Here is a 25,209-nt window from a genome sequence, read left to right on the forward strand (position 1 = left end):
CATACCGTTCTCCCCCTCCTTTTTCCATATCACCCCTCCTCTCTCTCTCTCTCTCTCTCTCTCTCTCTCTCTCTCTCTCTCTCTCTCTCTCTCTCTCTTCCAACAGGGAACAGATGAAAGGTCAAAGGTGTCACCTGTAGAGGAAGCCGCCCTCTGCCGCTCGCATGCCAGTGCCTCATTTCACACACGCGCATACACACACAGTTCACCAACTCCCAGGGGATGGGCAGGACTCAGCTGGGAGCCATTACAGGTGCTGTCTAAGCACACACAAATATCCATACATGAGCACACCCACAGCTCCATGGCTGATGTGAGTCTTCCAGAGTGACACTCAGCCACCTCTGACCCTTTTTGTGTCCTTCCTAATCATCATCAGCACACACTTAACTACCTTCACAATCATCATCATTGCTTCAAGACTGACAGAAGACTCTATTTTGACTAAGACACACATACTTCAAGTTCTCAAAAAACACTGACCCCAGTGATCCAACAGATGTCAGTGATTTCTGCCAAGAGTTGGATCACCTGAAATTAAAATTCCACGTCCCTCTGCTGTCCGAGCCACAAAATCTATTTATTAAGCTTTGTTTTCAAACTTTTTGAAACCTTCACTGGCCATCTATTGAAGCATGATTAAAGCCGAGAGTCTTTCATGGCCTATTTCACCCTCCGCTCTGTTCCTCTCAGCATGTGCAGGGATGCTTCTTCCAGATGTGCAGGAGACGACTCCTGTACGAGCGCTGTATGTGCATGTGCAAGGTGTTGATACCTAACTTTACTTCTCCTCTCCTAAAGGAGTGGTAGTCGCTGACAGGCAGGGATCCGGTGGGCCAGTGGTCCTGTCCCCTAGGCCAACGTGTCTTCAGCTTCAGTACAGGGGGGAGAGCTGCTGAGCGCCACACACGCTGGCTCGATGAAAAAGCTCTAATTACAACAAGGGGAATTGGTTATTCTTCATGAGTCATACACAGGATATGAGACAGTATGTCCAGACGGTCAGTCGGGATCCGGGATTCAGCAGGAAAAGAGGCATGTTGCTAAAGCCCAATGAAAATAAAATTGAAAGCAAATCTATATTACAGGTAAGTAACTTCTCAGTAGTTTCTAGAAGCAACTTTGTTTGGTTTATTCTCTTATTTTGACAGGGGCCATGCACAACATAACTATTGGGCCCAAGTTAGCTTTAAAGCTAATTTACATCCTCTTCAAGGTGGATCATTTGAAGGTTTAAATCAGTGGTCCCATTATTGGTTTGCCTTCAGACATGATTTAAGTTTTGTTTTTTTTAAAACACTGAAGCTGGTAGAGTTTCGGATATAGGTGGGAATTCAGTTCCACTTTTCTGTGGATCTAATTGACCACAGAGTTAAGTTTAGTTAAATTTAGCTGGCCACTCACCTGTTGCTGCCCTGGTCTCTCTAGCATTGTTCCTGCAGTGACACATTGTTTAAGTGGTTTTGTTGCCTGTTATGTTTCTAATAATTTATGAATATGTACCTGAGTCTTAAGCTAGTCAAAACATCTGAACCCTTTTGTATTTCATCATCAGTTATGAGATAAGACAGAAAAGAGACTCGAGTTGTGTTTAAGGTGAGTTTCATACAAAAGGTAGCCCAGGCTCTTTTTTTTCCCTCTCCTTGTCTTTTTTTATTCTCTATGGCCTCCCATTCTAAATATTCTATTACTGTGCGTAAAGGGTCAGGTCAAACACAGGAAGCCGAGCTGATTGGTTCTACTCAGATATCGATGGGCATGTGTGACCAATCGCTGCGACCAGGGCTTTCCCCAGTCTCCATCTGCTGTTGCTGTGGCTGGTAAGTGTGTGTCTAATTGTTCCAGCCCAGGGCTTTCTCCCAGTTTCCACTCACCTCTTGACCATTGCTTCCTGTCAAATGTGTTAACGCTGCTTTTAATCAGTTTTACTGTCTCATGCACACACACACACACACACACACGCGCGCCAATACAGCTGGTCCTATCCATCCCTGCTCCCCGCAGCATGCTTCATTAAGATTTCACCTCACCCCATAACCCAGCTGATATCTCTTACAGTCAAACAACCCGTGAACATGGACATGTAGCCTTGTCTTTACCCTTTACTGAGGCCGTCTGCCAGTCTCCGTTACAGCACACACATTCTGCAGTATGAACTGTGCGCAATGCTTCACTTTGAAAATACACTTGACAGACTCGACTAGACTACCAAAGCCTTAGGCTAAATCAAACAAACAGAAGTTTCTATTTAACTCTTTCTGTTTCAGAAAATTGAGTTAAAACACTTCATGCCCTGTTCTACTCTTCCTGGTTTGGTTCACTAGTTGGCTCTTCGAAGCTAAGCTAGCCATGCAGCAGTCTTTAATCTAGTTTGAACGCTACTGCATGGCTAGCTTAGCGTAAAAAGTCCAACTCGTGGAAAAAAAAAAATCCTAAAGCATTATAGGCCTCCTTAAATAGTAACTTTGATGAGCACATAGTTTAAACAATATGTGCCTGCTAAACATAACATTTCACAACTATTGATAAGGATCACAGCAGAAGGTCTCTGTCTTGAATGATCTAGAGTCTGAATCACAAAGGGCCATGAAGCTTCTGTTCATACAGGTGAGCTCTCCTGGACTGTTGTTAATTGTCATGAGCATGTTAGATAGATCAGCACTATTCTGCAGCACAGACTTTTGTTGATGTATCTTCTGTTTCTGTAAACAAAAATTTGGAGGGGGTTTGGTTACACTTACTGAACATATATTTTGTAGTATAACAACATTTTGTCTCAATGAGCTGCCTGTATATTGACTCATTATTAGTAGTGAATTGATGGGGTTAATAAAGCAAAACTCTAGTTGTTTACAAGATGACATTGTTCTGATAATGTGAGAAACAGAAATTATATCTATTAATAAGACTTTATTATTATACCAGTATAAAGTACTGCATGTGTGTGTAGGTGTGTGTGTGGTGCATATGGTAAAACACTCTGCAGGTCTTCTGTTAGTCACACTTCCGCGTCTCAAATTGAATTAGCGTTGACAGCGCACAGCGCCAGCCGCGTGTATGTGTGTATGCACTGGGAGCATGAGCTGTTGGCAAGCTGTCTGTGTGTGTGTTTGAAACAGAGAAGAGAGAGAGGCCTTCCCCCCTGAAATCAATTAAGCGAGTATAGGTTTGTAGGTCTGGTGGTGAGGGGGGCACATCCTGTAGAGGGCAGCGCAGACAGACAGCGACATCTGGGGCAGCAGGCAGGTCGACCCTGGGTTGAGACATGAAAGAAGCAGGGCAGGGATAAGGGGAGAGGAGAGAACAGGCCAGCGTTAAATCACTCTGTTCTCTCCCCTTCTACCCTCACCTCAGCCCCTCATCTGCCATCCGATACATCAGCCATGGAGCATCCTTTTCCTTCACTCTCTCTCTATCTCTCCCCCCTCTCTCTTCTGTATCTGTCCCAGGAGTGATAACCTGTCATACACAGGAAGCAAAAAGAGCTAAAAACGATCTATCCTTCTGTCAGAGATAAGGGCAAGGAGAAAAAAGAATATCTCACATCTCTTGTTCCAAAAGACTTGATTTATAGGTCCATATCAAATAAAATCATTGCCAGAGAGCACCCTCTCTCGTTATACAATAATCTGTCAGACACACACACACACACACACACACACACACACACACACAGACACACACAGACACACAGTCACACACAGACACACACACACACAGACACACACAGACACACACACACACACACACACAGACACACACAGACACACACACACAAACACAGACACACACAGACACACACACACAGACACACACACACACAGACACACAGTCACACACACACACACACACACACACACACACACACACACACACACATACACTTGCACCTGTAGAGTCCCCCTCAGGTCCATCACACAGGGGAAGGAATTAGCTCTCTCTCTTCCACAGGGATAGGAGGTTGACCCTGTGATGGACAGCTGGGGTCAGAGTGTGCATTGTGTTTGTTGGTCATGAGCTGAGTGATGACAGCCTCCCTCCAGCGACTCCAAACCTACACACACACACACACAGCTCTATTGATAAATAAAGAATAGTCTGAACAAGAAATGATACACTTTCTGCATTTTAAATCTATATACAACACATATATACAGCACTAATTAGTATGGTAGTGATTGAGAGATCAAATCCTTCAGTCAAGAAAATAACTGCAATGTATTGTGTTATTACATATTCATAATTATATTCAAAATGAAAGCATGCAGGTAAAACAGCCTCTGCTGTCTGTGTTAACATGTGGAAAGCATTCATGTTGAAGTTAGCTCATATGGATAGCTTCATTTTCCTAATAGACCGTAAGATTTTTTACATTTTTATATGTTCATATGTTTGACAATCTTTATCTCAATGTTAAATGTTACTAATGCTGCATTTAACTTCAGTATTCTGATGAATTTCTTAATAAAAGAAGCGATATCCCAACATGCTCCTCTACTTGAAATCCTACAGTGATAATGTAACTGAAGTTGAGCCAGAGTATATCATTTTATTCTCATTAAATCATTTGCACACACACAAATTGTATTTTTTTTTAATTGTATTTCCTTGAGTTTTTCAGGAAAGTTAAATGATTAAGTGTGCATAGCTAACTCTGGCCCAACATTTGTGTTGTGCATGCTGCCTCTGTCAAATAAATGAAAAATGTGAACGTATGAGTGGAGAGATCTATTTTATGTTTAGGTACAAACCATTTGAAAAGCCGCGTGGGTTCTAAATGTTACATTACGACACTGTTTAAAAAAAGGTCTCATGTTTACAGTACAATACTTTTAAAGCAGAATGTCCCTCGTCTATGATACTTGGTCATTATGCTCCATGCATTAGCCTGTAAGCAGAGCATTTATATTGTAGTGGGTTGATGTGGATCTTATTTTAATGACTTTATTTAATTAATTAAATCATTAATCAATTAATCATTAATTTAATGATTTAATTATGAGCATCTTGTTCGATAAATGTTTTTTTCTAAAATATAGGAAAGTAAAAAGTGCATTTTCTCCTCTAAAATGTAGAAAGATTTTAAACGCATTAATTTAGCAAAGGTTCATAGTTACTATCAGCCACTGAATCTATTACCAACATGAGTATCGTGTATTTAATGAACAGGCAGCGTCTCAGAGTCACTTGACAGAAATGAGACCGGAAAGGTGTAAATAGAGCGGTGAGGTGAGAGGGAAAGTGCCTGAGCTGTTTGGGTCATTAACACTTTCTCTGTGAAGGCATCAGTGAACTGTTGAGAGGAAACCCCAAAACAAACACACACACACACACACACACACACACACACACACACACACACAGACATGCGGGCCAGGTGCCAGACCACATGTTAAAGCACTTTGTACCTCACTAATGTAACCTCTGCTCCTGTAAGACAGGGGCCTGTCAGGGAGCACATGCCAATGGAATACCCCTGTGACCCGTGTCCACACACACTTGTGTCCACACGGCAAGTAGCATGCAAAAACACACACACACATACTAAGCAACAAGCAAATCCACGGAGGCTGCTGGCTCTGTCAACACTCTTGTGATGTAAAGATCGGAAACCTCTGATCACCACTAAAGAGGAACTTTGTCAGTCATCAAAAACAACTTGTTGATGTCTTCAGCAACAGAGATGTGTTTGAGATAAAAGGCAAACAGGCAAAAATAAGTTTGATTAGGCAGCATGTGCCTGCTTGATGGGGAAATAGAAGATCACTTAATAACTGTAAAACTGCCCTTGCTTTTCACATTATAGCTCAGTGTAATTTAATTTTAGCCACAGCTGGTTTCACTTTGGACTTTGCAGCTGAGCTAAGTCACGTCCCATAATCTAACCTGATAAATAACCAGCTTTTATTGAGTTTGCAGAGAAAATAGTGAACAGTATAAACCTTCACAAGAGACTCACAGAGCAAAAAAAACGAGCAAGGCTGGAGGGCATGAAGCAGGCTGGTCGAAGGATTGTGTGTAGTAGTGTGTGTGTTTGTAAGTGATCGGCAACTATTATTAGGAGATAGCTGACGTGTGTGTGTGTGTGTGTGTGTTGTGTATGTTAATCTAATGAAGGCAAAGTATATTTACACTTCCCGACTCTCTGCCGGGCTTCTCCCCTGTTTCAGGATGCCATTTCACATGATTGGAAACAAATGACTTCAGGGTCAAATTTCTCCCCTTTTACGGCCCGTCAATCACGCTGGAGCGGCTCAGAAACTTCCCTCCTCTTGTTATTACAAAGTGGAATCAGCACAGTTTCCATGTTATCTCAGCCACCACCTTCAGGAGGATTATGCTGACAGATTGTCAAGCAAATTAACAACGTGGGGTAGGGGGGGTAGGGGGTTGACAGCGTGGTTAATCATCAGCAGACTGATAAAAAAAAAGGCAAACTCAACACCAGGACTGTGAGGTTAACAAGTTTGTATGAAACTTTAAAAAAGTCAAGAAGACAGTATGAAATATGAACACGCACTAATATGTAATAAATAAATACAAACGTATCTATGAATTCAAGCTTTTTGTAAACTTAGTTTCAAAATATTACAAAGCATGTCGGACTCAAGGCAACAATTAAGTATATAGATTGAACCCTAATTGCTCTTTTGCAGAGAGTTAGCTAAAAAGAACCAATACCCCCACATTAGTTTACTTAATACAAAGACACAGCAGCTCGCTGCTTAGTTTAGCTGGCCTGGCTGTGCCGAACAAGACTTGGAACCACACAAAAGCATGTCAAAGTGTCACTTATTAACAAGACCAGGCTGGTATTCTTGTTTCTGGTTTCTATGCTTAATTAATTTAACTATCTTTACACTCATGGTACAGTGGTATCAAACTTATTATCCAACTCTAGACAAAGCGACAAAAATAATAATTACGTTTTAAAAATGTCAAACTATTTCCTTCACTGTCATTATCATCCCATCTTAGTTATTCACTGCTTACAATATGACTCAATCTATAATATGAAGACATTAATAATGACAGGTGCTCACTCCTCATTCTCTGTAGAGGGTGTTTCTGTATGACTCTGCGGGGGGGGGGGTGACAGGTGACAGGTGCAGAGTTCAGCTCTCCTGGTATGAGAGCAGTTTGTCTAATTGAAAGATCAGGAATAAGTTGGGAGTTGATTGTCCTCCATAGCCAAACATGGAAATGACAGACAGTATCAAATAACCAGCACAGATTACGTCTTCCTGCGGACAAAGGGCAGGCTGTTTGATAGCAGCGCACCTGACCGCGTGCCGAAACCAGGGGCCATCCCCTGCCTAAGTTCCTCAATTAACTCCTTCCTGCTATTTCCACGTCCAGTGCGCATTAGCTCACTGCCATGCTCGGCCATGACAACTAAATTGCTGTTTGGTTACGACCGTTTGTCGGGAAACAGGCCATTTCCCCCGCTTTGCCTAAACCACTGTTCCGAGCTGCAGAGAGCAGAAGAGGGAGGGAGGGATGGTGCGGACTTTGAGTCTGAGCTGAAGGCAGGAATTATCACATCAGCGGCTGAATGGGCGTGCCCCCCTTTTTTGGTATGGACGAGAAAACACAGCATTATGTTGGGCCACAGTGGTTAGAGGTTTTCATTGGGCACACAAGAGTTCACTTTTCTGAAAGCCTTCCACATGTCTCCCAAAGTCAAGCGTCCACACAGCAGTATTGATTTACTGTTTATCCTGGAACTATGTTACAACAATGATGGCACAGCTGCTTGAGCACATTTCAGAGGGCAATGAGCCGTCATGTCACAGACTGGGATCATAAAGGCCAGAGTGAAATAACCCTTCGACCTCCATGCGTCTCTGATTAGTCCTGTTATTAGAAATAAAGTCCTGGAAAGGAAACTAGCTGAATCCTGGCAGCTGCTGATCGTGCCCTAAAATCACAGAGAGAACTGATTAGCTCATGTTATTAGTCCGGGGTGGCTTAGCCTGACTGAGATTCAGCTCACTTTAGAACTCCAAAACTCAAAACAAGCTTTTGTTTAACATGGAGTAATTGCACCAAAATGGCCATCCTATCAGGAGGAAGGAGACGTTGCTTATTTGATACTGATATCTCCTGTTGCACATTAGCACATGATTCTTTGTTAAACTTTGAAATGTGCTTTATATCAATGTGTATACATCTGGAAAACATGGACAAGTTTCCTCTTTCATTTTGTTTAAGTACCAGAAAATAAATTCTGAAGGCTGGTGTGATCTGAACAAAAAGAGTGAAAAATATTTTAATGGGCCCTCATGGTGAGTTTAACAATCACTGTCATGTTCATTGATTTTATATTACATACCTCTAGTCCTATTGCTGATGCTCTTTGGTAAAACAATTACACATTGAAGAAGTGAGAGAAGAGAAGAGCCTCTGCCCTGCGGTAAAGAAAATGCACTCAGTCCCAAATAAAAATCAACATCCCGTCTGCTTCTCTGTTTACTCCAATACTGGGCTGTTTGGCTCTAGCTGAGTGTGCATAGTTAAGAACAGCAGCACATGATCTGTGTCAGGAACAGTTTTTTGTGCCGGGAAATCCAACACAGCGAATAAAACAGTTTTAAATACAAAACATTCCCCTTTGGCATCGTCTTGTCTTCATTGTTCCTTCGAGGCTTGCTCTAATGTTTTGTTGCAATAAGCTTTGGCTTGTTACACTCAATGGGCCGGAGCCTGAAAGTGCGGTCCAGCTGTCAGAGGCAGTGGTTGGTGGTTGGATGCCACGGAGACTGGCGCAGCAGACAGTCTGTTGTGTCCTCCACTAGTTTGGTGTGCCTGGAAATAGCAGTGAGTTGGGGGTTCAGGGGGAAGCTGTAGCGGTAAAGACAGTAGGGGCCCGCAGTGTCAGAGAGATGAGGGAGCAGGGAGGGCCCCTGAGGGCTGAGAGGGCCGTGGAGGGGGAAGAGACAGTGGGGGGTGGACACATGAAGACACGGGTCCCGACAGTGGGGGGGTTTCTTCGCCTGCAGCGCAGAGAGGAGCGGGAGGTCTGTCAGCGGAGACAACGGGGGTAGACCTCTCAGTCTGTCTGCTCCCAGGGGGGAGAAGGCTCTGCCGGGCAGCGGGGAGCCAGCGGAGGCTTTACTGTAGAGAGGAAGAGCAAGGGTGTGGAGAGCGGCGTCCTGGCAGGAGAGTGTGGAGACGGAGAACGGGTGAAGAGACGAGGAAGAGGAGAGAGGGAGGAGACTCTTCATGCTGCTGGTTGGTGACCCTGAGCCCCCTGTAAAAGAAAAAAAACATGTCAGAAAAACTGGAATTTAAAAACCACGGCTTGTAGCAAAGAAGTCACAAGTCATGTTTCTCAGTACCTTGGAGCTGTATGGTGAATGGCTTGAAGTCCAAGTTGAGGGGGCCTCTCCAGGGATATGACTCCAACAAGCCATCCAACACTCCCCTACACACACAAACACACACACACACACATACTGTGAAAACACTGAAAACTGTTATTCCAGGAATTTAAATATTGGTTGGGAGAGGTGTGAAATTCTGCACTGCACTCTTCAACTTCATGTGAAGGTTTTATGTGGTGTCAAATGTTGGTGGTTGAACCTGAAGTCCCTCCTGGGTCCTTTTTTTTTTTTTTTTTTTTTTTGCAGGACTTTTTGAGCTCAAACAAGTGTGTATGTTCTTTGGGGTTTTTGTGTACCTGTTCCTTCCAGGATCTCTGAAGCCCTTGGCGAACGGGTTCCTGTCGATCTTCAGTTTTGTGATCTTGCCAGGAGAGAGGAACAGACATGGGTTAGTGTGGAAGTGTCAGCTGCTGATGTGAAAGCTAACAATGAGCTCAGCAGAGCTCTCCCTCAGGGACTGCATCTCCCAGCAGCACCCAGGGCAATCAGCCATGTCAAACAGGATTCTTGGAGGTGGTGTAGTTTTATTTGGGCTTTAATAAGCTGTGGACTCCAGTATTCACCCAGTCACAGCTTGTTACTGAGTTTCTGTAATAATACGTTCTCTGATCGTAAAAAGCAGCCCTGATGAAAAGAGCTGGCAGGCTCTGTGGACAGCGCTGTAACTGGAGGAATGTCCAACAGAGGGGTCAGCTCCCCCTGCACAAAGACATACACACCTACTATGAGCGACTGAATGACTGACCCGTAAGAAAATTAGGACATGATGAATTAGGACAATTAGGACCTACATGATGTTCAGCGCTCTTGTCTGATGACTGAGGAATATAACTGTTTGCAGGGTGTCAGACTACGGGGGCAAAAATAGACCAGACACTCAATTGAGGGGGGCACACAATGGTATGAGAATAAAAAGCTGAATGTGTAGGTATGACCTGCAGTGTCAAAAAATTCAGTAGTCAGAAGACCAGAAAAAGCACCGTAGAAGCTCTAGTCCATTTACCATTGCAGAATGGGGCCCTCAGATATTAAGTATGTGAAGGAAACATCGTGTTTGGCTACGACCTTACTTCTGTACTCCCTTAAAGTTTTGCCCACAGATTCCCATATGTAGCAGATTTCTGCAATATCTATTTTCATTAAAAAAATAATGAAATGTTTGAAACAGCAGATACAGAGACATTTGAATATATAGTTGTCTTAGGTATTTACTACCAAATCCTCTGATCAACAACATGAGCACTTCATCATATTGATGATGTTATTGAGGTTGTTTTTATGTTGAATAGGACATTCATGAAGCTCAGTGTAAGTTCAAGCATGAAGACAGTTTTCTGTCACTCATTCATGGAGTCATCAGTCATTCACGTCGCTCCCTTCTCTCTCTCCCTCTCAGTCCCTTCCTGCTCAGATGGTCATACTGTATGTTTATGGGTATTTACTCTAAACCAACCAGATTTCACCACAAACTCAATCATCCTGCTGCTGTCAAATCCTAAATCTGTTCTCTTCTCTTCTGCTAGTTAGTGTTTCATCTTGATCATTGTGACCCTCCTCCATCCCAGTCACCGTCAACAAATCTCAACAATTCTCCTTCAGCACATCCTGCAGCCTTCCTTCACCACCATCACCACCAGTGTGTAGACTCCATCGAGGAGTATCTTCCTGCTCTTGGCCTCATTACTCCTTCGAGACATCATGATTGGGTCTAATCGCTTAGGGCATTGGGCGTTTTTCGTCCTTTTCTGAAGTCTCTTCTGATTGAATTGATGATGATATTTATGACTATGTTGACAATGATGATGATAAAATAGAAAATAAAAAAATAAAAAATAAAATAATTTGCTTTACACCATGTTGTTCCCTCCTTTCCAGAACCTTGCAGATGATAAACCGATTCTCAGATGTACGTTGCTTTGGATAAGAGCGTCTGCTAAATGATGATGGTGGTCTGTTTGTGATTGTGTGTACAACATATTGTACTGTTGTAAGAGGTTTGAACGAGTGTTACCTGTTGATTCTGATAGGCTGTGACTGTGGTGAACTCGGTCTCTGGGAAGGAGAAGCTGTGGACTCCTTCAGAAGGCAGAGACTGGATCTGTGACAGGTCCATGCGGGGGTCGTGCCGGATGATGTGCACGCGTGGTTTGTATTTATGCATCGACTGCAGAATAATCTGAATGAGGAGAGGAAGAGAGAAAGTATAAATGGAATTAGTTTTTAAATGTTGCCTTATTGAGTTGAACTGAAACAAAGATATAGAGCTGTGAGTGAGGTGTCATTTTCAATTATCAATTGTGTCAATTATCGTGAAGATTATTTTCTAACAGTTTCCAAAAATTATTGAGGTTTTTGACATTTTAAACCAAGGGAAACAAATCTATCCAAATGTCCAAAAGCCTGTTTATTCTCTTTTCTATCAAAAAACAAAGACAAGCAAGAAATCCTCATTTGATATTGATGCTGGTTAAAAACTTGTTTCTTTAAAATGTAAACATCTTTAACTCTGTAAACTCAAATAGTTAATTTAATTATAAACCAGTTGTCTAAATTTGACTTTGAAACAACCTTCACAGAATGATAAGTTACTGATTTAGTGGATGTTGCTAAAAAATAAAGTTAATTTTATTTTTTTTGTTAGTTCTAAGACTCTTTAAAGCTGTGGGAACAGTCACCTCTTGTGTAATTATGTAAACTGTTTCAGCTAATCAGGTCAGTTTCATGGGGTAATAAAAGGGTTATATTAAAAATAACAAAAAAATGTATATGAATGTAAAATCAGGCACTAAAATATGATATATTAGTATCATTGAAATCACATTATTATTAAAATGGACAATCATATTCTGAAGGGAGTTAGGTTTAAATTGAAATATATCTTGAGAAAATGTTGTTTTCATTAAATACACTGACTAAAAAGTTGAATTATAATAACAAGCGTGACATACAGATCTTAGCTGTTCATTTTATAGAAATAACATGAAGGGGGGGGGGGGTTAGGGCTGGACATTAACTCTTAAGGAAGTTTGTCAAAATTACAGCTGATTATGTAAATAGAATTTAATTCAGCTGCTTATACTGAAGCTTTTTGGTGTTGTTTTTCTTTCTTTGCCTTTGTGTTTGTAAAATAAGCCCAAAAAGAGAAAAATGAAGTATTTTAAATGAACCATTTGACCTGCGTTTTTCTTTCGTCCCTGGTAATAGTGAAGCCAAATTAGAATATATTTTTCATGGTTATATGATACATACAGTATAATGTTTTCTACTCAAAGCTAAGAGGCCAGATGTAAACAGTTGCATGTGCCGGCTTCAATAACGGGCAGAAAAAGAAACCCTCTTTTTTTAGAGAAAAAATGTAACTCCTTTTTAAAGAAGGTGATAAAATGACGACAATAAAATCAGGGGATTTTGAGGTTGCTTACCAGAACTAATCATAGACCAGAATAAATTCCTTTAGACACAAAAAATTCCAGCATGTTTTTTTTAAACACTAGAATCAAGTGAGACGTCCCCTGCAACATCTACAGTCCCAACATCTGTCACCACTGTACAAACACAACCTTTAAGCCCTAGAGCTAACAAGGATTTCCATTTCTCCTATCCAAAAAAAAGACCCACAGGATATTCCCATCGTGCAGAAATGTCCACTGTCAGACTACATAGTTCAACATGAGATAGCAAGAGAACTAAGCACGAGAAAGAAAGAAGACATTTACTTAAAATCGTTTTCACCGAAATCGTTCAACAGCAGAACAGAACTCAGGAAGAGGAAGCAGCGCATGCTCAGATGAGTTACTCACATGTCCCTTATCGTCCATCTCGTTGTTAGTGAGTTTGACCCGGTCGAAGCTGATGACCTGACGCATCCACGTCTCTCCTGCGCACGGAGAGTCCGGGTGCACGTAGAGCCGAGGAGAGATGCAGGAGTGATCCGTGTTTCCAGCCACCATCCACTGCGAGCTGTGGTACACATACCTGCCAGGAGATACTTGAGAATAAATACACAGGTCGCCTCAATATGTAGGTAGTTTGGTAAATTCAGTGAACGCACACAAACACACCTGTAGCGTTTTGAGTCTACGGGCATCACGTCCATTGCAATGTAATACTGCTGGCACGGGTCCAGGTTGCGCACTTTTACGCGCACGGAGGGAAACATTCTCCTAGAAGTAGAGAGAGGGGATTACATTTCATTAGAAATCAGCAGGGCTCAGATTATTTATTTTTTATTCTTCAAAATGTTCCCAAAAAAAAAAGGGTAGAAGGGTTTTAGCCGGCATGGATGAGACATCATGAAACGTTCAGAAAGATTTCAGGAACAACAACTTCAGAAACGTCCCTGCTTTAGCGGCCAAGTTCACAGGAAAGTTCAAGGGCCTCGAGGGGCCACGAGAGCATCTTCACTGCCGAGATTTATAGCGTGAGTTCACCGTAATTGAATAAACGGATCCAAGATTTCAGCAAGTAGTTAAGTCCCAATAACTAATTTCTGGGTGAAAGAAAAAAAGACCCACACGGCAACCTATCAGACAGTGAATTAATTTATTTCAAACCCAAAGATAAAGAAAATTAAATTGACCAAGAATGTCTCTGTGTCACAAGATTTCAATTGATTGATCACATCAAATAGGTCTGGGTCGACTGGACAGTACGGTTTAATGTCGTTCGACTAAATGAAATAATTTCCCTCGGAGTGTGCCTGGTTTCTTTTTATAGTTCCAAAACAACAACAACGTATAAAACAAAATATTTTAAGATCAATATTCATACAAATGTACCCAATACTAGGACAAATGAAACAATATAAACTGACAGAGTAAGTGATAACTCTCGATATCAGCTCATTTGACTTGTGATCAGCTGCAGCGCATTCAAAGCCGACAAACTCCTGATAACGCACCTGTGACTGCAGAACAGTTCAAATATCACACCATCTACTTATCACTGAATATGACCACTCTAGTTCTCTATTTTTTAAATTTAAAACACAAATTAGACGGAAAAATTAAGACTTAATAGAGAGAGATTTAAATCGTAAAACAGATGGGGATATAGTAGGATTAAATATCGTGGAACCAGGTTTAAGGCCCGGGCGGTAGAATTAAGTCCTGCTCTTATTTCTAAATTATTACTTTATTAAACCTTTTTATTTTTGATACAAATAGATTGCTTTTATTATTTTTTCAGAACAAATGTAGACCATCTTCCTAACACATGATATGACTGCTCTTTCGTTATAATTTATACATCTCACTGAAAATAAATAAACCAAATAGCCTATATGTCTCGTGAATAGCTCCAATAAGTGTCTCCTCCTGAATAGGTTGTGCAGGACATATCTCGAGTTCGGAGTGTAAGGGTTTCACACGATATAAAGGAGAGTTAAAACCCTTTAGGCCTGAAATGCAGCAGCGCAAACACTCTGTAACTGCTCATCTCGTTTGTTCTCTTCCTTAACTTTTACCTGCCAGCTTTAGTGATGATCATCTCTGTGCCGATCTCATAGAACCTCTTCCACAGCTCGGAGCCCTGCAGCTCCACCCGGACCTCTGACCTGTCCGCCCGGCAGTCTCTCTCCTTCGGCTTGCTCTCCTCTCCGCTGTTCTCCGACTCCTCAGGCGATGATCTGACCGTGTGTCTCTCTGGGTCACAGGAATCGTCCTCTATCCTCTTTGGTGTTGAACCTGCTTTCTTAATCTGGCTGCCTTGATATTCGCTCAGGCCTATAAATTGACAGACATTGGAATAAGAGAGATGCTATGGAAGGGAGTTTAAAAAAACGCTAAATATATTGCACAAATCATTTACATGCTTGCAGCAACTTTAACTCTTTATTTTTAACATCTTTTAATATCACAAATGTTTAAGCTTGTTTAAAAGTGAACACGCAGAAAGTCCCTCAAGCTTGCAATTGTTCTACATTTACAATACTTGCACTACTTTTTGTATGTAAAATATAATAAATATATTTTTCACATATTAAATAGAAATATCGGTGTAAATGCTTTAAAACTATTTAATAACATTTCTGAGAAAGTAAAATAACCTGCAAACCGCAGAGTTTTTGGAGTTTTGTTGGTTTCATCTTGTGCGTAAAATTCATGTATATTAAAGCAATGACATCTTTCAGATAATCCTTCTGATCCCTCTTTCTCACCGTTAAAGATGCTCATATCGCTACCGGTGTCTCCAGCTGAACTTGACTCATGTTCCTCGGAAACTTTCATCCTCTTGCAGGGTTTCCCGACCAGCGCCTCCACCGAAAACGCGTGAGCCCTGGAACTCAGACCTTGCATCTTTGCGGAAGATCCCATCGTTCTGTGAGTCCTATATCCTCCTGAACTCTAACTTTGTCCCGCAAAAGGTTCGGTGTCCCGGCTCATTCAGGACAGAACGTGGTAAAACAGGAATCCGCAGAAGAACCACCACCTCAGGGAGCTCCTCTTCATTCACGGCGGCTCCGTGACGCTGCGTAATTGATCCGGTGCCTTCCCATGTGTTCTCCAAGACGCGCGCCCTCATCCAAAAACCTTGATTATTGGCACGCCTCTTCCCGTCACTACAATATATCCCTCTCTCGTCCTTGATCCGTGTCTGTGTCTCCCCTGTCCTCTCTGTATCTCAGAGGGTTTGTTCCTGCGATTCCCCTCTGCGCGTCACAGAGAGAGAGAGGGAGGGAAGAGCGCAGCGTGCAGTCCTCCACATGCTTGGGCCTGCGCTGTAAAACGAAAAAATAGCCAAGTTAGTCTGGCCTTAATTGTTAGTTTCCTCACACAAATGAAAAATAGTGTATATGTAACAAGACAAGTGAATTGAAACTTTTCTCTCAGAAGCAAACATATTATTTCCTTTGGAAAAGTCACTTTGGAACGATGCAAAACGAGGGAGATTATCAGCATCAACAGGTGTCATTTGATTCTTGCTGTATATATTCGATTCCGTTCATTTAATTGGACACATGTCAAATAATCCAATAATTTACATTCTTACTTAAAGGAAAATGAGCGAGACTACGTTTATTGGAGCTATTTGGCCGATTGGACCAATAACCTTTGAGAACCCAGGACAATCAGCCTCGTTACGCGCGATGTCACTGTGGGATGATGAAAAAGTTTAGTCCAAACGGTTCAAATTTAGAGTCGTATTATTTTTTGGGTTTGTGAACTTTGTATGATTATGCAGGTTCACTGGGTAAAAAAGTGTAAGAAAAGCAGAAAGTAAAATATTGACTACAAAGGCAGAAAATTAAACTGATGAATCTGTATACAACTATTGGCATAATTTGTATCTCTAATACGAATCTCTGGAATTCCTTGAAGCACATTTTATTTTCTTTCTTCCGCACAAGCATGCCTGTCTGATTGGTCTGTTTTCCATGTTGCTTCCCTCCGTTTAGACATCTGATAGATAAATAAAGAACATTTTAGTGCACTGGAGGGGACGTCCAGGCACAAATATTTAAGTCTTTTAATTTAGACCATCTGGAGGGTTAAATATCTCCATGAAAGTCGCTGCATTTCTGTTGAAGCTAACGTTTCCTATATTAATTTGAGGGCTTTACTTAAAGCGGTCTCTTGTCTCCCATTCCACCGGCATAGAAGTGGGATTTTTTTTTCAATTGCGGTGCCCGGTGAGAGTGTGCGCCAGTCTGGTTCTCATAAGTGCGCAGATCAGATGGAGTTCGGCGCACAGGGGGAAAACTGGGTCGTAATGACAGCTCGGGATTATTACATTACTGCTCGACATGAAATGGATCCGCTTTACACAAATACAAGTCAGCGAAGGCTCTATTTAAAATGTTTTTTAATCACATGATATAATTGCTGTGAGGAGAAAACAAATGAGGCTGTGTTTACGGCACGGTTGGTTTGGTTGGTGATGGAAATCTCTGACAACAGCCGGGAAATGGAGAACTATGACCAACCGGCATCACATGCTCTCTGTCATCAGAACCTGTTTTAGGACTGCGGCCTGGACTTGTGTTTATTCTTTCCCAACCTGTCGTCTTACTTAAATACTATTAGAAAAGTGAATCCCAAAACACGATACTGCGGGGAAAAGTCGTAAACAGGAATCACCGTCTGTGCGTTTATGTGCGTAAAGGCGCACGGCTGCTCCGTATTCAAGTAAAGCCCTAAAGAAATAGTAAGAAATAACCTGAGTAGTTGCCTTCCTGTTAAATTCGACGGATTGTCTTTTAACATTTTTTCAGCAGTCAGCTCGTAAATCTTCGTCACGGGATTAAAGTGTGTCCGCCGATTGTCGACGGGCGTGCATGACACAGTGATGCCTGCTGGGTCTGCAGGAATCTGCTCCTGGGTGTTTTGGGATGCTAGATCCAGTGCAAATCTGTATTTGTCCCATTCGAGGATGTTTGGCACATGTGTTTCCTTTTATTAAGCACAATACGCAGGATGGGCGGAAACAAGACACTCAAATCCAATTTAGCACAGGCCTCAGGTTTCCATTAATGCGGAAGTCTGATGATCAGCTGCAATTAGGCTTTCCGATCAGTTTTTCGCCTTCAGGCTCGCTGGCATGCTGTTGATTTGCGGATCCACGTCCTAATGAATGATTATTAGTGAATAATTGGTTTTGTGATGTAAGTTTTATGGTGTATAAAGCATGATGAGCAACACGTCAATCATGAAGCTAAATTCACATTCAGTTGGTTGCAGGGAATTTTTTGGGGGGAAATTAAATTATTTTTCCTAACTTCAGTACGAATAATTTCTTGGTGTGTTTCACTTGATAAATGACAGTTAGGTTAGTGTATGTGTGCGCGTGTGTCTGTCTGTCTGTCTGTCTGTGTGTGTTGGGGGAGGGGGGGGGCAAAGAGTAATCAAGACCAGGCCTATACATGGTAGGCGCCTGTACTTTATGTGCACAAATTAATGCATGCATGTGTGTGTGTTTATAAACAGACCTGTCTGTCTGTTGCTCAGTGCTGAGTGGATGTGACGGCTCCTGATGGTTTGTTTAATGTTGGATTCTGATGCTTAGCAGTTAATGTGTGTGTGTGTGTCTGTGTGTGTGTGTGTGTGTCTGTGTGTTTGGTGTGAGTATGTGTGTGTCTGTGTGTTTGGTGTGAGTATGTGTGTGTCTGTGTGTTTGGTGTGAGTATGTGTGTGTCTGTGTGTTTGGTGTGAGTATGTGTGTGTCTGTTTGTGCCTGTGCGTTGTGGGTTATTCTGGGCATAGGCTGCTGCAGCGGATGCCCTCTCATTGCCAAACGTCAAACTTCCACCTCCTGTCCGCAGTGACATATGTGGAGTGTTTGAATTTAGAACGCTGTAAACACTTAGTGTACTGTGGCACTAATGAGATGTGAGCTCTGTGTATTTGACATGAACATATAGGCCCACCTGCAAGAAAACACAGTCCGCATGAGACAATGATGTGCTAATTGTTTCCAACACTGCTTACTTAAAGTTTGACTTCAAAACCGTCATTTTTGCTGAGGATTAAGGGGGCGCTTGTTATTCACACATGTTGGTATGGAGCTCTTTTCACTTTCCTTAACCTAGACTGTGCACAACACCCTGAGTTGCTTTGAAACACAGAAGAAGAAGTAGAAGAAGACCAAAGTCAGAAACCGAGCAAATACAACCAGTAAAGCATTTTACAACATGACGATTACATAGTGACAAATTCCTTTGACCCTGACATGTCATCAACTCCATGGTATGTGTGTTTGAGGACGTGCGTGTTTGTGTACTGTCACATCTGCTATTCATAACCTCTTTTTTGTCCCTCTACTTGGGGGTTCAGCTGCCAGGGCTTGGAGAGTGTCTCTCAGAGTATTTAAGTCCCCTCGTGGCTTCTGTTTCTGCAGCATTTCTAACTAGAGAAACCCTTTTCCAAGTTCCTTCCCTCTATGAGCCATGAGGTAGAGAGTTGTGTCTAATTGAATTTGGCTGCTGAGGACAGAGCGGACAAAGTGGATCTTCTGAACCACACAAGAGACAAGAGTTGGAGATTGCTGCTGCAGTGTGGTTATGCTGTAAACATAGTCACTTCATTATTTTCATAATATGAAAATTTTAATCCCGCCATCCACTATCAAGATTCAACAAAACAGCTGCTTACATAAAGATTACGGCAGCTCAATGTTCAAGCGGACATGGGGCGGCAGTAGCTCCGTCTGTAGGGACTTGGGTTGTGAACCAGAGGGTCCAAACCAAAGATATGGAAGTCGTTCTGGTAGCTGGAGAGGTGCCAGGCCACTTCCCGAGTACTGCCGAGGTGCCATTGAGCAAGGCACCGAACCCCCAACAGCTCTGGTGCGCTCCCTGCGTTGCAGTGTGTAGCAGCCTCACTCTGACATCTCTCCACAGGTCCTGTTTGTGCACATGTGTGATTCAGGTCTATGTGTGAGAAGCATGTCTCTCAATAACAGAGTGTCAAACCAGAATTTCCCTCAGGGATTAATAAAGTATTTTTAATGAAAAGAAGTTAAGAACAGCAAAATAACAGTTTCTTAAAACAGAGAGAGCATGAATAAAAATGTTTCAATAACACATAAAAAATAGTGAAAAACAGAATTAAATAGCTTACAAATTGTCAAATCAGTTATCTTTAATTTTACTCCATTCAAATGCTGATCATAACAAACGTGTGACAAGGGTCCTGCTGTTACTAATACCAGGTCATTGGCTGAAAATTGTCCTTAAACATTTGCTTAAACAATATGTCTGCTATGATTCATGGTAACGGATCTGAACATGGTAGTTCTGCCGCACTAAGCTGCTTCAGTGTAAATTGGGTGTAATGCATGCTTTTTATCGTGTCATTGGAAACACTTGGAAACATGTTTTATTATTGTTATTTATTGCAGCCGAGTTAGCGTGAACTGTCAAGCTTAAAACACATTGTTGTGTTACTATGCAGCACCTTCCCCCCCCTTTAGGTGCAGCACCTCTGCACTCTGGGTCGCTGCGCTGGCAGCCTGTGAGGCGCCTGGGCATGAGGCCTGGTACTACCGCCTTTCTGCCCACAGTGCAGGAAGATTTAATGGCTCATGTGCCACGGCATCCAGCCTTTACTGGCTCCTTCTGCTCTCGCCTGGCTCGGGTGGAAACGAGGGATGAGGGCAAGAGGGAAAGAGGAGAGGAGAGGCACATCTCTGCCAAGACGCTGCCTCCCCCTCTCACCACAAGTGTGTTGTGAATTATCTTCTCGCTCTACCCCCTTCTTCCTCTCGTTCTCTCCCTAAGCCTTAGGTTATCCCTTTGCTACTCACCCTCTTCCTATTAAACACATATAGATCTTCATCTGTCTGCAACATGAGGCCACACCAGGCTGTGACTCTGGATACATGGCACATTGGTCACTTGTTTGGATAGCTAATTCTTTGATGAAAATGACCTTTTCTCCCTCACTCTCCGTGTCCCCGTCTCGCCCTCTTTCTCACACAGACTGCCAGTAACTGTGTGGTTAATGATTGTGGTAGAAAGAAACAAAAACAGGCATAATTGATAATGAGAGTCAGACTCTGCTTGTGAGAATCCCAGCAGAGCTCTTTTTCTCTCCCCTTCATGTCCTCTCCGTCTCGTCTGCTCCTCGGAGTGATGGCTCAGACGTGCGGCTCTGCCAAGCGGGAACTTTTTTAGGAGGATGTCAAGGGGTGTGGAAAATAATCTGCAGGGTGTTAGAATGTAATTTCCTAATACCATAATGTGTGACAAGCGCATAATCGTGCACTATTTGGATAAATGTTTGAAATTGAACAATGCCGACACTGGAACATAAACAGACTTTCAGATGGTTAACTGACTTAAGTTGTGAAATGTGTTGTGGACTGTTTATGGTGTTGTTAACATGAAGGGTGAGGAAAAGTAGTAATTATTCAAGAGGAAACTTTTTGTGTGTGTGTGTATATGTGGTGGGAGGTTGTTGAGGAACTCAGCAGTCATACACGTCTTTATCTGTTTTTGTCCAACTGAGCACAATCAATCTGAACATAAATATTTTCTTTATCAAAGCCTGGCCACAGCGAGGGGAATTATTTTTAGATTGCACTGATAAAAATGAGGGGTTCCTATATCTGGATATGGTTGAAGGGAAGATGAGTGAAAATTTAGGAGAATAAGAGAGGAATAGTTTAAAAAAAAAAAAGAATCTGGCAGAGCCACAAAAGCTTTTAAAACAACATGTGAAAATCTGCAGTTCTTTAACAGTTAGCTTGTCATTTTTATTTGCCTCCTCAGATGGGGGCAGTGGTTGTCTTTCAGGCCGTGCCAGCAAGGATTGGCGGCTGGATGGAAGGCGCAGGCCTGGCCCCGGGTAGCACTCTTATTATCATCACCACACACTGTAATTCACATGTCAATCACAGGAGGAGAGGGGCTGGTTAGGAGGGGCCGCTGACTGGGGTGATGGCCTGATGGAGCGAGGGGGGGGGCTACGCGCTGAATACTTCCAGCAGGCCCTAATCGGACCTTTCATCCCTCATCTACAGAATGTGCCTGTGTATGGGTATGATTGGTCGTACAGGGCTGAGCTGAGCGGAGGCAGGAGGCTGTTCTGGACGGGCTGCTGTAAGAGCAGGAGTGACCTTTAAGGAAGGTTAAACTGTCAGAGTTTGGCCGCTCTGGCCCGGCTTCAGTAGACTCTTGATGATGCAGACAGGATGATAGAATAAGAGGAGAGGAAACAGTGCTAATCTCGCAGGAATTCTACTTTTTTAAGCCAACAGGCACAAAAATAAAAATTTCTGTTTGGGCTGAAGAACAATTGTTCATGCTGTAAACTATATGACCATATGAAAGTTATGGCAATGCATTTTAAGAAATATACGTTTCCATTAGAAAAGAAATGCATTGGCTTGAACTCCCATTAAAACAGGGATAATAATTGTATAACTATATAATGATTAAAGGAGAGTTCATTAGCTTAATTATAAGTATTTTAATAGAAATCAAAGGACAAAAGCATAATCAGACATTTTCTTCATATTTTACATACATTTATGCAAAGACTTGATTACTTTTAACTTTGAAACGTATATTTTATTTTATAGAACGAGAATTGACTGAAAAACAGTTTTTGTCACAAATGCTCATCTCCCATACTTTTGAAAACTGTACTGGTAGAATTATTAACGTCTCACCTGTTTTTAATTACAGTGAGTACTAAATTAGTATCATTGATTGAGTGGCAGCTTTAAGTAGCTGCTCAAAGCAAATCATCGTTTACGAGCCAATAACTTGAGGTCTTTGGCAATGTTTGTTTTGGCTTTGTGTGTGGAACATCAACACACCATCCAGCAAGTTTGTTCCTCATTTTTGATGAGGGAAATAAAAGCATGATCTTATTTTTATGTTAGCACTACATAGAGGGTATTTGGGGCAGCTGTGGATCAGTGGTAGAGTCAGTCATCTCTCAAAGATCAGAGGTTCAATTCCCAGTTCCTGCAACCACATGTCCGATCAACCTTGGGCAAGATATTTAACCCTTTTACCATGTTGATCACTTGGTGTTTGCCAATCCCTAGCTTCAGACTCTGGACCAGATATATGGTATATGGTCACCACTTATGCCAAAAACAAACACGAACGAACAAAGAAAACCCCTCTAGGCTTCAAAAGGCAGACCACAAATGAGAGGCTGAATTCAAGGAGGCAATGTATCCCTCTGTAAACAGTCTCTGCCAGTCGGGGTTTGGACCCCCCGGGAGGTTGCGAGCAGCCAAGATGGGGGTTGCGAGATGCCATCCCAAAAAATGAATACATTTGAAAATAATTTGAACTTGTATATTTGAGCCATTATAGACCTATTAGTGTGTGTGTGTGTGTGTGTGTGTGTGTGTGTGTGTGTGTGTGTGTGTGTGTGTGTGTGTGTGTGTGTGTGTGTTTGCGTATGTGTGTGTGTGTGTATGCTATATTATATGCCATAACCACCTCCAGGGACATTGGGGGTCCCCAGTGTCTGGCACCTTTTTTGGGGGGGTCATGAGCTGGAAAGTTTTGGAGCCCCTGGTCTATGCTATGCTTAGTACTAAAGAAGGAGTTGAAAAGCAATAGCTTTATGGGGGCGGCTGTGGATCAGGTGGTAGAGTCATTCAGCTTCTTCTGCAGCGTATGAATGTGTATGAATGGATTTAGTTACTTCTGATGGTCTCACTACATATGAACCTCTACCATCAGTGTGTGAATGAGTAGGTGTGACCTGCGGTGTCAAAGCATTTTGAGCAGTCAGTTATATAAACTCAGGTCCATTTACCATTTATGAATAGTTGTTGGAACCCAGTCAACTCTATCAAACAGCAACACCATTGATAATACTGTGACACATCACCTGTGGACCTTACATCTGTACCTGTTGATGTCTCTGCTGTGGAGAAACTCATTCATTTAGCTACTTCAACACTTTAGAAGACAAAATCATTCAGCATCTCTTTAGCCGTATCCAGATGCGATCCTCACATGTTCAGAGACACATTTTCTCCTTTCTGACTCCTTTCCCACCCCAGGAGACTCTCTGCAGCTCTGCAGAGACACTATAATTTAAACCCTGCCAAAATGGGAACTCAAAAGACAACATGCTATTTCAATCAAAAGCCCAGTTCGAACCCCATCATCCTGCCTGCCAAACTGTGGTGTAACACACACACACACACACACACACACACAAAAACACACACGCAAAGAGCTCCCTGCCAACCTGTGGTTTACATTCACGATGCTTTAATGCCTTGTGGTTGGTGCTCTATCAGGGCCATGAGAAATGATTTATTAGTGGCTCCCGCCTGTATTTACAGATAATGAGCCTCCGTCAGTGTTAATAAAGCCATCCATTCTCAGCCTAGAAACACAGTACCTCTTTAAGGGATTACTGTCACAGCTGAACAATAGGTGCTCCTCCAAAGACAACCTGTGTGTGTGTGTGTGTGTGTTTACATGTGTGTTGTAAAAGTGAAGCAGGAGAAACAATCTGTCTTTCCCTTTGATCACTGGTTCATCCATTAAAGGAACACAGTTATCCTCACAAACTAACTCACCATCATTACTTTCCCATTATTTCTATATTTAAACTTTGAGCCCGTCAATGGTTCATTTTTATTGAAGCTGGTGTTGGCAGTAACTATTCCCCGTTCTGCTCTTGCTCACATGTTGGAGAGGAGCAAAGCTGCATGAACTGTACGCCTGCTTCAGCTCTTCTATTCGTCTATATGTCAGACACATGAGCACCCTGGCAGTGAAGTGTGTTTGTCTGACATCATTTTGTCTCCTTCTGGTTCCAATCAGCCAATCCTGCCCTGTTAATGACACCTGATAGATTAATGACTGATAAAAGTGTGTGTGTGTGTGCGTGTGTGTGTGTGTGTGCGTGCGTGTGTGTGTGTGTGTGTGTGTGTGTGTGTGTGTGTGTATGTGTGTGTGTGTGTGTGTGTGTGTGTGTGTGTGTGTAATTCAGTGTTTAGTAGGGGCCCTCAGAAAGCTCGCAATCAAACAGTTCTCAAATTAGCGCTCAATAACTACATCCTGACCAGGGTTTAGACTTTGAAGTGCAGGAAAGTCCTTCCTGACAATCACACACACACACACACACACACACACACACACAGGCTATCACTTTCATCCATATGTATATCACATCACAATGGTCCTCTTTCTACGAGCACGGTGAACTCTGACTTATCGGTAAGACTTATCGGTGGTGTTGGGATGTCATCAATTTTAGCAGCTTATTCTTATTTCCTTCAGCCCGCCCCCTCGCCCCCTCCATTGCACCCATCCACCCTCATACACAGCATCACTTTACTTAGATACAATTATTTTATTTAGACATCCATTGGTGGACAAGGAAAAATACCAGTACAA

At 42.3% G+C, this 25,209-nt stretch overlaps 1 protein-coding gene and 1 long non-coding RNA gene across 3 annotated transcripts; one reads left to right on the forward strand and one right to left on the reverse strand.

Annotated features, from left to right (window-relative positions):
• The first annotated feature begins 89 nt into the window (after positions 1-89).
• Positions 90-11,236, forward strand: LOC114920134 (uncharacterized). 2 transcript variants are annotated; one of them, XR_010666855.1, is made up of 5 exons: positions 90-253; positions 802-1,088; positions 1,556-1,596; positions 1,703-1,820; positions 10,910-11,236. It is a non-coding gene; the product is annotated as an uncharacterized lncRNA (long non-coding RNA). The 2 variants fall into 2 exon arrangements; XR_003808435.2 differs by having other exon boundaries at positions 92-1,088.
• tbx22 (T-box transcription factor 22) lies at positions 7,899-16,019 on the reverse strand. The gene is made up of 8 exons (XM_020629739.3): positions 15,544-16,019; positions 14,851-15,109; positions 13,448-13,549; positions 13,187-13,361; positions 11,398-11,562; positions 9,683-9,747; positions 9,342-9,427; positions 7,899-9,253 (listed from the first exon to the last, which is right to left on the reverse strand). Exons 1-8 carry the CDS (start codon positions 15,698-15,700, stop codon positions 8,727-8,729), a joined length of 1,536 nt encoding a protein of 511 aa, XP_020485395.2. The 5' UTR covers positions 15,701-16,019; the 3' UTR covers positions 7,899-8,726.
• Positions 16,020-25,209: the final 9,190 nt, after the last annotated feature.

This window comes from Labrus bergylta, chromosome 9 (genome assembly GCF_963930695.1).
Source record: "Labrus bergylta chromosome 9, fLabBer1.1, whole genome shotgun sequence".
NCBI lineage: Eukaryota > Metazoa > Chordata > Actinopteri > Labriformes > Labridae > Labrus > Labrus bergylta.